This window comes from Pocillopora verrucosa, chromosome 6 (assembly GCF_036669915.1).
Source record: "Pocillopora verrucosa isolate sample1 chromosome 6, ASM3666991v2, whole genome shotgun sequence".
NCBI lineage: Eukaryota > Metazoa > Cnidaria > Anthozoa > Scleractinia > Pocilloporidae > Pocillopora > Pocillopora verrucosa.
The window spans coordinates 17,230,264-17,242,798 of record NC_089317.1 but is presented as its reverse complement, the minus strand read 5'-3'; the positions used below and the strand labels follow the sequence as shown (position 1 = coordinate 17,242,798).

At 41.6% G+C, this 12,535-nt stretch overlaps 1 protein-coding gene across 2 annotated transcripts in view; it reads right to left on the bottom strand.

Annotated features, from left to right (window-relative positions):
* The window catches only part of LOC131775104 (uncharacterized), a 52,053-nt gene that overhangs the window by 17,081 nt on the left and 22,437 nt on the right, over nucleotides 1–12,535 (bottom strand). For both annotated transcript variants that reach the window (XM_066169247.1, XM_066169248.1), the window contains exons 38-58: nucleotides 12,220–12,507; nucleotides 11,132–11,803; nucleotides 10,629–10,758; nucleotides 9,256–9,918; nucleotides 8,780–9,085; nucleotides 8,094–8,212; nucleotides 7,258–7,415; nucleotides 6,749–6,872; nucleotides 6,617–6,665; nucleotides 6,091–6,155; nucleotides 5,675–5,983; nucleotides 4,980–5,150; nucleotides 4,176–4,304; nucleotides 3,787–4,071; nucleotides 3,213–3,421; nucleotides 2,700–2,984; nucleotides 1,912–2,083; nucleotides 1,404–1,550; nucleotides 786–860; nucleotides 338–580; nucleotides 30–235 (exon numbers count right to left, since the gene is read on the bottom strand). In XM_066169247.1, the coding sequence (XP_066025344.1) occupies nucleotides 30–235; nucleotides 338–580; nucleotides 786–860; nucleotides 1,404–1,550; nucleotides 1,912–2,083; nucleotides 2,700–2,984; nucleotides 3,213–3,421; nucleotides 3,787–4,071; nucleotides 4,176–4,304; nucleotides 4,980–5,150; nucleotides 5,675–5,983; nucleotides 6,091–6,155; nucleotides 6,617–6,665; nucleotides 6,749–6,872; nucleotides 7,258–7,415; nucleotides 8,094–8,212; nucleotides 8,780–9,085; nucleotides 9,256–9,918; nucleotides 10,629–10,758; nucleotides 11,132–11,803; nucleotides 12,220–12,507 (4,805 nt within the window). The remainder of the gene's footprint in view (nucleotides 1–29; nucleotides 236–337; nucleotides 581–785; nucleotides 861–1,403; nucleotides 1,551–1,911; nucleotides 2,084–2,699; nucleotides 2,985–3,212; nucleotides 3,422–3,786; nucleotides 4,072–4,175; nucleotides 4,305–4,979; nucleotides 5,151–5,674; nucleotides 5,984–6,090; nucleotides 6,156–6,616; nucleotides 6,666–6,748; nucleotides 6,873–7,257; nucleotides 7,416–8,093; nucleotides 8,213–8,779; nucleotides 9,086–9,255; nucleotides 9,919–10,628; nucleotides 10,759–11,131; nucleotides 11,804–12,219; nucleotides 12,508–12,535) is intronic.

Here is a 12,535-nt window from a genome sequence, read left to right as displayed (position 1 = left end):
AGACACAAAAAAAGCAGCGTAGAGCTTACTTGAGGAAGAAATCCCACGCGACATCTCGTGTGTACGCCAGACCGGCCTGCGTGACTTCAGTTCTGACAGCGTTGATAACTGACGTCTGTTCTTCCTCGGTAAAGAGATGCGATATTGAGGAGGACACTAGGAACTCGCTAACATGAACAAGGAAGTCTTCGTCAGTCAAATCTGACTCCGGTAACAACAGCATTAAATGTTCACCCTACAAAAGGCATTAAAAAGGGTTATTTTGGTTAGAAATTCTGAACTCTTAGCGTAGCGATTTCAATGTTGGTATTGAATTGAACTGGTAGCTGGTGATCACCTTGACACCTGCCCTTGTGTAAGCCGACACCAAATCTCCCTTGAAACTGTCCAGTGTGTATCTTTCAGAGGTCGTCAGAGCTGAGGAGTTGATTCTGAACACAGAGTAACCACACAGATGAGCTGCAAGCTGGGCCAAGTTTGTACTCATACCAGGAGAACCCTGTGATATCAACAGGGCGTGACCACATTCATGGGGGCTCTGGAGAACTCTGACCAGGCGGCAGATGGTTTCCATCACATCCTGTCAACGAGAAAAACTTGACAGTTACTACCAATTATTTTCCATGCCTAATAATGGCTAATAAAGAAAGAATGCGTGATTAAAGAAGAAGACTTTGAAAAATATTTAACATTCAAAATTTCCTACTAAAGCCTTTGGCATTGATATAACCAGTCATTGTGAATTAGGCAGAGAGACAAAAGATGCATCTAAAAGGGAACTTCACCTCATAAAGGGTAATTTTAAGTCTTGGAAAGTCCTTGTTATATTCTTCAATCCCGTGCTCCAACACAGCTTGAACCTAAACAACACAAAAAAAATGCCGTTGAGAACATTGATAACTCTCATTTAGCAGAAACATAGAAAGCTAACCAATAGCGACATCCTCGGTTTCTTTCTAAGGTAACAAGTTAAGCGTAATGGTTTGGGTCCTGAGCCTGGGGTCACTTGTGGGCTGAGTTGGTCGTTGATTTTCGACCTTGCTCTGAAGGCTTCCTTTCAGTTGTCTAGTTTTACCCCTCCACAAAAACCACCACTCCAAATTCAGACTTAAACACTCTCAACTCAGAAACTCCCCACGTTTCTTCTTAGCCCAGTATTACCTGAGAGGCATGGGTTCGAATCCCGTCGAAGCCGGAATTTTTTCAGGCTTCTTTGCTGCAATTGCTTCAATTGCAGTCCATGCGCGAGGATCATTTCTTTACTTGAGAAGAAGGAAGGTCACTTCGTAGATATGCTATTTCATCAATAATTAATCATCCAATAGCGACCGAATGTACTTTGCAGAGAACTAGAGTTCAAGCTTACAACACTCCTCTTGCCTATTCATGAAAGGATGACCCACCTTTGCCATATCGGAGACGTTTCTATACGACAAATGTACGTCATCTTCGGCACCTTCCGACGATCCAGCACCAATCACCTCACCCGTGCTTTCTTCAGAATCCACTAGGTTCGTGAAGAAAGGCGTGGGGCTGGTCACAATCGACAGCTAAAAGAAAGTAGAGGCAATCGACAGATTTAAGAGTACATATTGCAAAATGACGCACAGACTAAAGAACGAACGAACAGTTCAAAATTAGAATGCGCCGGAGAAGGACCGAAGGACCGAAGGACCGACCGACCAGTCGAACAAACGAACATGAAATAAAGAATGACCGAGCGGAATTATGAAAGAAAACCGAATAGACACGAGCGAAACAGGATAATGACAAAATATTCAAATTGGGATCGATACGAGAGCAAAGTCTGTAAACTTCCACAAAAAAACAGAAACCATTCATACATATCAATAAAAAGAACTAAATACATGAACTAATCTATTCATGGCGTACAAAAACTTTCATACATACCTGTTCGTCCTCAGTAAAGCGTTTTTTAGCAGCATTCAGGAATGTCTGTTGAAATCTCTCCTTGTCGACTGAGTCAATCAAACGGCGCCCGTAGATCCAGTCACATTCATGTTTCCATAGTAACAAGAGGTCTTGAGAAGCGCAACCCGGGCGTAATGTAAGGCAAAGGTTTCTGTACAGAATCGAAAAGGAAGTTAAGATAAAAAAAAACTTAGAAATTTAAGAACTTTTTCTCCGCAATTTCAATTTCTACTAAGGCCGTCTGGGTTTTCCACTTTAGCTAAGTTACCAAATATGTATGTTTTTAGCAAATTTTGAGCGAAGTTAGGAAAAGGAAAGGATGTCTACCGCCTTGTCATGCGCGTGGGGCAATAATGGGGAGTCCAAGTTCTAGGGTGTGAATCCAAAGGGGGCCTCAGATTCAGTCTTTCTCTCTCGCTCATGAAAAAACGAATAACAACGTTCTTTACGTTTTAGTTATTTCAAGGTCCTCCCAGAATTTCTGGAAACTGAAATCTAACATTAGATTTTGTTTTTTTCTTTTGCACTGTAATTGGGCAAGAAAACTTGCGCAATTCTCTCAATCAATCAGATACAGAACTAAAACCAAACGTCATTTAGTCACATGCGCTTCAAAAAAATTGCGTGTTTTTACTTTATGTGTTCACCGGCCCCTTTAGAAATTTCCTTAGCCGTGGAGGTTACTCTGGTTTTCCTTTTAGACAAAAAGAGACTCAGTCTCTTAGTTCGATCTATCCTTCTACAGGAGAGTCTCTATAATTCCACACCTGAACACCATGGTCAAATCCGTCATGGTAAACATGTAGTGACATCTCTGTGACGTGGGCAGAAACATGCCCCGCAGGTGATCCTGGAGCTCTACCGTCACGTGACTAACGTCAGACAATAGATCCCGGATGGCCTTGTCGTGGTCACCGGTCCCGTGGTGTTGGGAATGACCCTCAGCAGCTTCTTGTGATGCATTGTCGTTAGTTGTGTGCTGGGACTGAGTTACATGAATTATAAAGTGTTTCTCAAGCTGTTGAGTGTAGATATGGTGCAGTTCATCTTGGCTGAAAGAGGAAATTAAAATTCATTACGTTAGGCTCAAATGTTACGATGCTATTAACCAAGAAAACCAGAGATTAGGGCTTCGTCTTCTTTTCAAGATCACTGGTATTTAACACACCTAATATAGGGACTTGACACGAAGACGGAGGTAATCTTCATGAGGCTTTCACTGGGGCTTATCTCGTCATGATTACAGCGCAGTTAATCTGAAACCCCTCTAAACTACTTACTTAGGGAACGTGACGTTGAACAGCGCAAAGTGACGCAACAGTCGCCTGTTTAGTCGAGCTGTTGTAGGCGGAGTTTGTGGATTGTATGATGACAGGTAAGTGACGTCATGTATTTCCCGCCATTGGTGGGTTTCCGGGTCAATAACGCCGCCATGATCAATGTGTTGGCGAACTAACTGCTGAGCGGTCTGGGCACCAAAATTGTTTGCCTACGAGACGAAACAAAATAACGAAGATTACGAGCTTTCAAATGATGTAAGGGAAATTTTGCTTTTCTTTATGCTAATAACTAAATCAAGCAAGAGTTTCCCATTGCAACTTCACGAAAAAACGGCAACGTAAAAGAAAAAGACTTACACTGACGTTATGGGGGACAACGACAAAATAGAGTTTTAACAGGCCCAATAGCATGATTCAAGGGCGGAGTATGGCCGAATAAGTCTAGAAATGTTTCTGTGACTATTGTTTTTCAACCTAGTCACTAAATTTTGGATCTCCTAAATCACGCGGCTGCAGTCTTCAGATGGACCTATACTGAAAGTTCAGAAATTCCCAAATATAGTGGTTAACTTACCCTGCTCAGATTAAGATCGTCAATCAGACAAGTTAACCTCTTGTTTCCTTTCGGTACGAAAGTTCTGGCGTGTTTCCATTCCAGGCAAGATGACAGTTCTTTCCACAAGCTTCTGGATGTGGTGAACTTATTACAAAACACTGTCAAGCTTAAAACCTCACCAATATCTCCACCATGTTGTTTGATTCGATGACGTAAGATGGATGTCTTTCCGCAACCGGCTTCGCCCACCAGTAAAACCGGTTTTCCGCCATCGCTCAGCAAACCAACAAGGTGAGAAATACGCTGTTAACAAATTAAGGAGTTAAATTCTTTAAAACTGTACGCAATTTGATGTGGACCAAAATTCCTATTTAGCCTAAATAAGACAAAATGAGCATAATTCTGACCTCATTCTGTATCGTGTGAACATATGCTTCATTAGGAATGCCTTCAGCTGCTGTCTGTGAGTAAGGAGGAACTGAGTCGGCCCAGCTGAGGAATTCGTGAGTCTCGGGAAACACGTAGTAATTCCACACCTGTTAGAACAAAGAGAGTACGCCACTAATGAGAGTTTATCAGGTATTTGCTATATTTGGTTCAGACCAATGACAGGAAGGCAAATATGCTCTGTGCAGCCGCAGAAAGCACACTAGGGCAACATTGGAGGTGGCGCTGGATGTTGAAGATGAAAAAATAAAATGATTAAAAAGTGAACTAACAAGTTAGCAGCCCTGAAAGACAGAGTTAACATAATGGCTGTCGAAAATTTCGATTACACCCAACCTCAAAAGTGCATAACTTCAAATGAAAAATAACTTTCACACTGAGCCTAGTGGGGGGACTTGAAATACTGAGCGTGTTTGATGGTAACAAATTCTGAGAGCTTGCATAAACAGCCCTAATACATGAAAGTGTGGTCACTGCCTCCACTGCTTATCAATACAAAGTTCTCTCCGAAGCCCTCGTTTCGGTAACTTCTAACATATCTAACCTCAACAATGCATTAATTTAACGGGGTGAGTGAATTAAACTCATACGCTGCGAAGGGGAATGATTTGAAGAATTCTTAGAACTTGCATAAATAGGTAAAATATTCGTATGTGTTGCTGCTGCCTCCATTTCTTATCAATTTAAAGTTATTTCCCAGGCTCTTGTTGAGTTTATTAGTTGTTACTACTTAGGGGGTTAGCACGAATAAATTGATCACCAACCTCTTCGTCTCCAGGGAGCATCACATAATCTTTCCACTTTTCTCTCCACCACTGACTGAAAAATGGACGATGTTCTTCCACTAACGTGCCACCAAACGCCCACATGGCAGAGTAGCAGAAATAATTTTCAAGCTCTGGTAGCATCAAGTCTGAATAGTTTGATATGATTGCCTACAAAATACAGATCGACATGCCGAAAGTAGCTGAAGTGAAACTATAAATTTCTCGCTGTCAATCCTCATACACACTGGAAGCTCTGGGCTTCAAATCTAAACCCCTGGAAAAGACTCTCCTAGATTATAATTTAAATGAAGGCTAACTGTGAGGGGAACAAAACAGAGTTCTCGGCATGTTATTGCTATCAAGATCGATCAACATATGTGATTCAGGTCAATCCTTTAAAATAAATTTATACCGTGACTTGATTTGCTAGTTTTGTACAAAGGAAAATTTCCTTTATCTTTCACAGTGCCCCTTCCTCCTCCCCCCCCCCCCCCCCGAGTACGATGTGTACCAATGAGGTGCTACGAATACTTTACAACCGTACTAGCATCCTGTCCACCAAGAGTACCAATTCTCGATGGCTCTTCATACTGAACCACAGGGATATACTTTAAAAATAAAGTACCACAAAGTTCTTATTTCCCAACCTGATAATAAAAAATTTTACCAATGCACACAACTCACAGGCCTACCTCTACTAAAGTCAGCAGAGTGTTCACCATACCCATCTCGCTTACAGGTACCACGTGACGCAACTTTGAAGGCTTGTTTTGTGTTGGTGGTACTCCTGAAATAGGTGGGACCGATGTTTTGGATGCCAGGTACGCCAATGTTGGACCAATATAGCGATCACAAAGCTCTCTCAACGGATCTGCCTCGCGTTCGGAGCGTTTGGCGAGCCAACGGTCAACCAAAAGTGGCCAATTGACATCGGAAGTGTTCATACAGAGCATGCCCACGGAGGAGAGTACCGCTGGACTGAGATTCTCTAGAGTTTCCAGCTTTAATGGAAAGTCAAAGGGATATTTAATAACAAAGTCTAATTTGGTTTTCACGAGTATTAATCAAGAGTTGTTGACTGAAAATAAAACTTAAAAAACATTCTTACTTCCCAAACGATAAGCAAAGCATCTGGAATTTTAATTCGTTCGTTGTTGCCAATAACTACCGTTCCTGTAAAAAAATATAGATGAATAATTACTGATGATGATCTAGAGGAATTATTCTAAAATATTTCCACAAACTAAAACGTCGAAGCTCAAACAAGTTGATAAAATCACATAAACATAAACAAAGCTCGAACTGTGCAGAGAGCGCGTTTCAATTGATTGTTGTAAAAAAACAACCAAAGTATTGTAAAAAGGCATATGGAAAAGAGGAAAATGTAACAAAGAGGTAAAGGAAATAACTAAAAGGAGCAAGCTGCCTGATGTTCAGGGAAAGGTGAGAGACCAAGTCGCTATTGGTTTTCGTTTGGGATCAGGTTGGCCGAGGGTTTGGTGCAAGTTTCTTAAATCAATCACAGAACATAACAGAGCAACATTAATACAATCCTGGACAGGTGGAGACACACAGTTGAAAATCAAATTGCTCGATTGCCTCATCGCAGCAAATCAACGACCGGAAACACTAACCTGTATTCTGTACGACTGAACCAAACAATTCCATTTGCAATGGATCGATCTGCAGTAAGAAGAAATTAAACAAATCGTTGGTAAGTAATAGTTCTGTTGAAATAACTTAATAATTCATGGTGGGTACATTACCGTCCCGTCCAAGTGAAGCCATTTCATCAAAGGCTTTCCCGCAGTTTTGCTCTCTGTCTCCTGGAGACGAAGTTGCTGAGCCTGTCGTCTAAGTAACACAGTCAATACACCATCTCGCCATTCCCTGGATAAAAAAAATAAAAGAGTGTTTACCTTATTTCTAGAATTCCGTTCTTCCAGAAGGTATCTAACTTTGAAAAGAGCTGTTGTATACCAGTGATGTTTTTGAAAATCTAAACCTACATTGTAGGTCTAGATTTATTCTCTTTGCAACGAAAGATCAAAGAAACAAAGATGTAAGAGTTAAGCGAGAACATCGCTGAAACAAACGCACTCTGTATCGTTTCAAGAGTACAATGGAACTGCGCCAAGCTTTCGCCTTAACTGGGTACTACGCCGTGCATCGAAAACCTTATGAAACGACAAGCCAACCACGTTTAATGGGTTTCACTATCGCAATCATCCATTCCCCCTTCCCTCTTATCCCCCCCCCTCCCTCCGTTACACACCTAGTTTCAGGGTCTACATATCCAAGTAGCTCCTCAGACTCTACAGCCTCTGTGCACACTATGTCTGTCTTCACCAAGTGTCCCATCTCTCTGTGAGCCGCACCCAAGGTCCTGATGCACTCGGTCTTCCCACACCCACTTGGTCCAGTTATACACACCTGAGATAACAAGAAGGTTTATTAAACAAGTTTGTGTCTTTGCTATAGTGATCTTAGTTTGATCTTTTTGCTTGTGAGTAGCTAGCCAAGTGGTCAAATTGACACAGATTAGTTTGTGACGGCTTTATTTGACTCTAGGAGGATTTAAAGCAGGTAAGTCATAATGTCTGGCGCTGAAATAAAGTGAAAATTATGTAAATTTGTATAGTTGTGTACGCAATATTTTCCGCGATTGCTTCATAAAGTATTCGTCACGAAAGAGTTCGCTGCAGTCCTCTGTAGCTCAGTGTTAGAGCATCGAAACGCTATGTATAAAGGTGTGAGGTTGGAATCCTCGTCGTCACATGCTCGTGACAAATGAATCACGTCTTTCTTTATTAGACGACCGAGCTTAAAACATTTACCACCCTTCTTCATTTATTACCAAATGTGCCTAACAATAATAGATTCCTAGCGAAAACGAGCACTAACGAGAAACCAAAACGAAAAGTGTAAAATTAAGGATGGAGAAGATTAAAAAAGATTGCAAATAACAAATATTAAAATGTTAGGATAAATGTTTCAACTGAAAATACAGATATGGTGACGCAGGAAGAGAGTAGTAGAAGAACGCGCACAAGCTCGTTCCAACCGCTTCAAATCATCACAAACCAACAAATATTAAAAAGTATGACTCACCAGCTTGTGCGCTTTGACAAGCTCGGCCAACTGAGCCACTCTGGCTTGAAAAGCAGCACCGGGTTGCAGACCAAGTTTGCTCGTAGCCACTTTTATAGCAGATTGCATATCACTCAGCACTGAAAACACAAGACAAAACTTATCAATTTAGAGCCAACGTATGTATTTAGGAGTTTGTACGTTAGTTTAATGTTCTTTGATTCCAACCGTATGATATTACTCTGACAATGAATTCTTGGGGTTCAAAGTATTCCACATCGTAGCCAATGTACTTGTAGTTGGCTACGTGTTGGACAAATAATATCCTTCGACTCTTTCCTCTTGTTTAATTTATTTAATTTTTTGTGTAAATAAATATACAAATAAATAAATAAACAAATAAATTTAACGAGGGTAAACACTTTACAGTCATAGACTGACAAACCCGTGGCCCTCCTTATATTACATCAGTTGGCCCAGTCAACATATAATCAATAAAAACTACAATTCCATTTTTATCCCATATACATTCATGCTGTGACAAGTAAATAAATAAAAATAAAGAGAAAATGAGTGTGATGAATATAATGAAATAGTTGTGGTATTAAGTTAAAAGTTCAATCGCTAAGATATTGGTGATCTCTATCTAATATATTTGATTACCACAACTAGATTATTTGTTTTGCCACATTATATTATCTACGCACCTTCCGCATTATTTACACCGAGTTCACCAGTCTTGGAGAGCACAGGAATCTCCTCTAAGTTGCTCACTTGCTCATTCATTTGCATCTTAGTCCCTTCCGAGCCGTAACTTTCAAAGATCATTGGAACCTGAACGTTGGGGAACAGATCTGCTAACAGAGTGGCGAACATGACGGCATCACTCCCGTCCAAACCAGGCATAAATGCGTCTCGCAAGGCAAGTACAACGGCACGTTCCTCGAGTTTTAGTATCTCTTGCTCGTCTTGCACATTGGATGCATCCTGGTTTTCCATTGGTCCCAGAAGTTCTAATTGAAGAACAAACCCAAGACAACATAGTAACATAAAAAGATATTTAAAACATGGCAGGAGTTGCACTCGTTCTTAACAAGCTGCAAAGGAGGGAAAGGGCTCTGGGGTTTACGTTGGGAACAAAAGCCTGCAATTTTAACACTGACAAATTTATGACACAACTTACCATCGTGTCTGAGTGCTTCGAGTGGTACATTCACAGCATCAACAGCTTCAGTAGGAGACTCTGCACGTTCTGAGACATCTTCCCCCTCGTTCAAGGGTCCTTTATTTGTAGCTAACACGTGAACCTCTTCAGAACTTGTCCCCAAATGAGATCCTGCATCCTCAATCATTCTTTTCAAAGCATAAGCTCCCCAGCCGACACACTTTTGAAGACATAAACAGAGGTCTGCTGGGAGAGGTTTAGAGGAGCTCGGAAGTAGCTGCAGGCAAAGGTTCCTTAGGGTCACAATCTTGGATGCCAGAGAGGACACCTGCGTGAAGCCCTGGCTTAACAGCCACACCTGAATAATGACCTGCAGATCAGGACCAACGAGTTCCACAGGGCGGAACTTTTCCCACAGATCTACAGGAAGAAAAGTGGCGGATGACTTGAAGGACGGGAAAAAACCCACCGATGGATCGTATTCCGTTTTGTGCTGGTCAGCAGAGTAATTCAGTGTTCCAAAGCACGCGCCTTGAGGCACCAGTGTTATCTCATCGTTGTGAAGAACAACCGTGGACTTGCTTGCTTTCAAACCATCAAGAACTACTGTCACAAGTTGTGTTAAAACAGACAAAACGGGCGGCTGAATGGTCGAAATGTTATTAAGGCAAATCCATGCACCTAATAATAAAGAAAAGAAGATGATAAAGGAAACTAAATAAACAGCGAGCCTAGTTATTCAAAAGGATATCACATGTGATGACCACATAATCTTAAAGGATCACCAGGCGTTATCATCTGAAGCTTTCTTGAACCCTTTAACTCCAAAAATCTGATTGCTAATTCTCCCCACTAGCTGATACACATTTCCTTGTAAACTAGGTAGGAGAATTTTGCGTTAAATCAAGATAAAAACTTCTATCTGATAGGCTTGAATATTCTCATGACCCGTTTGCTAGATAACGTATGGATATTATATGTAGAAGTTATATATATTACTCTTCTCTGGGAGTTAAAGGGTTAAATTATATTTTGGGCTGAAGAGTTGTAAGGAGTCGCCAGTTGGAATGAAAATGAACAACAAAAACTGAGATGTAAATATTTCCAAAATAAATCAAGGAATTAATCGAATTGAAATCACATTTCGTTTTAAACCCGCTTTAAAAGAAGGAAAAGGCAGCTCAAGAAACAAATGTCGAGGAAAAATGTTGTGTACAAAATGTTTCCGAATAATGTTGGAGATGCCTGTGTTGAACACTACAGCCGCACATAAAGGAACAGCAGTATGTAAACGAGCCCTGGAAGTTAGACAAAGGTTACATAATTTCTTGTTATGTTCTGTCTGTATTCTCAGTTCCACTCTACCTACACACAACACGCACTAAACATACCAGAACAGGCAAGACCTCTGAAGATGTCGATAAGAGTACTTCTGTTCATTGGCGTGGAGCAATTGAATGTGTACAGCGGACTGCCTAGAATCCTGGCCAGTTCAGTGATGGTTTCTGTCTTTCCAGCTCCCTAAAGAGAGAAAACCGGCACTTGAACCACTTAAGGAAGTATATTAGTCACTACGCTAATTCAAAGGACCTGACATTGACTAGCCTCACTGTGGCAGCTTATTGCTCCTCCTGGCAGCATGCCCTACAGAATTTTGTCCTGTTTTCCCGCCTGTTCACCAGCTGTAAGCCTAAATCCGGTATCAAGTGCACCATCTACAAAGCCACTGGGTGTACCACAATTGTACCCCTGCTATTTAACGACAATTTCATGCTGTTTTTGGTCCACTATTTGTCACTGGGGTTAACCGCTTGCCGTCTTGATCTAACGTGACAGACAGTAAACATCGTGGACAATCAATCTGCAAATACAACGAGAGAATTTTAATACTTACGAACTCGCCCGTAAAAACTCCAACCATTCGTGTCTTGACTGCTTGAGCTAGACCCACAAAACACTTATCCGTAAGAGGACTGAGAACCAGTCTCGATGTGGTGCCCTGATATTCGAATCCGTAATCAAATTCCATGTCCAAAATGTCGACTTTGAAAGCCTGCTGTTCTTCTTCCCAGCGGCAACGCGCGTGGCACTGCCAATCAAAACTGTCTTCTGGGTTCTTAAGTGCCTCCCACTCTTGTCTGTGTTCGATCAGCCTCTGAACCAAGTTTCTCTTGTGTGATAACATGGCGATGATGTTACTGATCTTCTGAATCTGGCTCGGAAATAGCAGCATCTTGTTATTCACGCCTTGAGGTTTTGCTTCATCCGGTTCAGGTGGCACCCTCTGTTTTTGCGACACACCGGAAATGTTCGAGACTTCTTCGTCGTTTTGTGCCACACCTGTACCAGGCCGGTCTTGACTGGCACTGGTGTTACGACTCATCTTTTTCATAGCTGCTTCTTCCGGGTCATTATCACTGTTCACGCCACTGTCGTATCCAGCGTCAGCTCCCTGTGGCTGGCCTTCCTTATCGACACCTTTAAGCATCATCGCTGTGGCTTCTAAAATCGTGGTTAGCTTGTCATAGACTTCGCCTAGGGCTTCTTTGTTCTCGCCGCTTGCCACCTGGGATGACAATACATTTAAAATATTCAAAGTAAGTTACTAAGTAATTTTCGATCAGTAAATTTATAACAATAATAATAATTATAAAGATAAAAAAAGCAACTTTGAAACATTGCCTGTGATACCAAACAGAAATCAAAAACAGTCTGGCAAAGATATTTACTACACATCTACGGTAAAAATCTGACGCGAATGTGCGGACGAAGAGATATGTGAGTCTCTAACAAGAACTTAAAGCCATAACATTCCTTTCGGGGATCTGAAGCATCACCACTAAGCGACAGAAACTCGGGATGAGCTGCTCAAACATTTTGTTCGCATCACATTATCGAGCTTTCAGTCATCACCAGTAGTCTCTCTCTCCGAATGAAGAAATAAAGCCAAGTTACCAGCACTACATAAAGTAAACACTATACCTGTTTTAGTGACTTATCGATCTTTTTGCACAACTCAATTTGCGTCGCCAACAAAATCACTTCAGAGCAATTGTCCAGAGTGAACGATCTCTCCACTCTGCTCATACTTCCAGCTGTCCGGGGGGGCACGTCAAGCTGGGCTGCACCCTCAGCGTTGTCAGGCTGGGCTTCGTTACTTACAAGTGGGGCAGGAGAAAGCACTGATGTGAGTTGATCCAAGAGAGTTTGCTTCAGGGAACCGATCAATCCAGGGAGCCAGCTATCAATTGCACCTTCACATAGCACGGACTGGAATGAAATGATACAGTGATTAGCG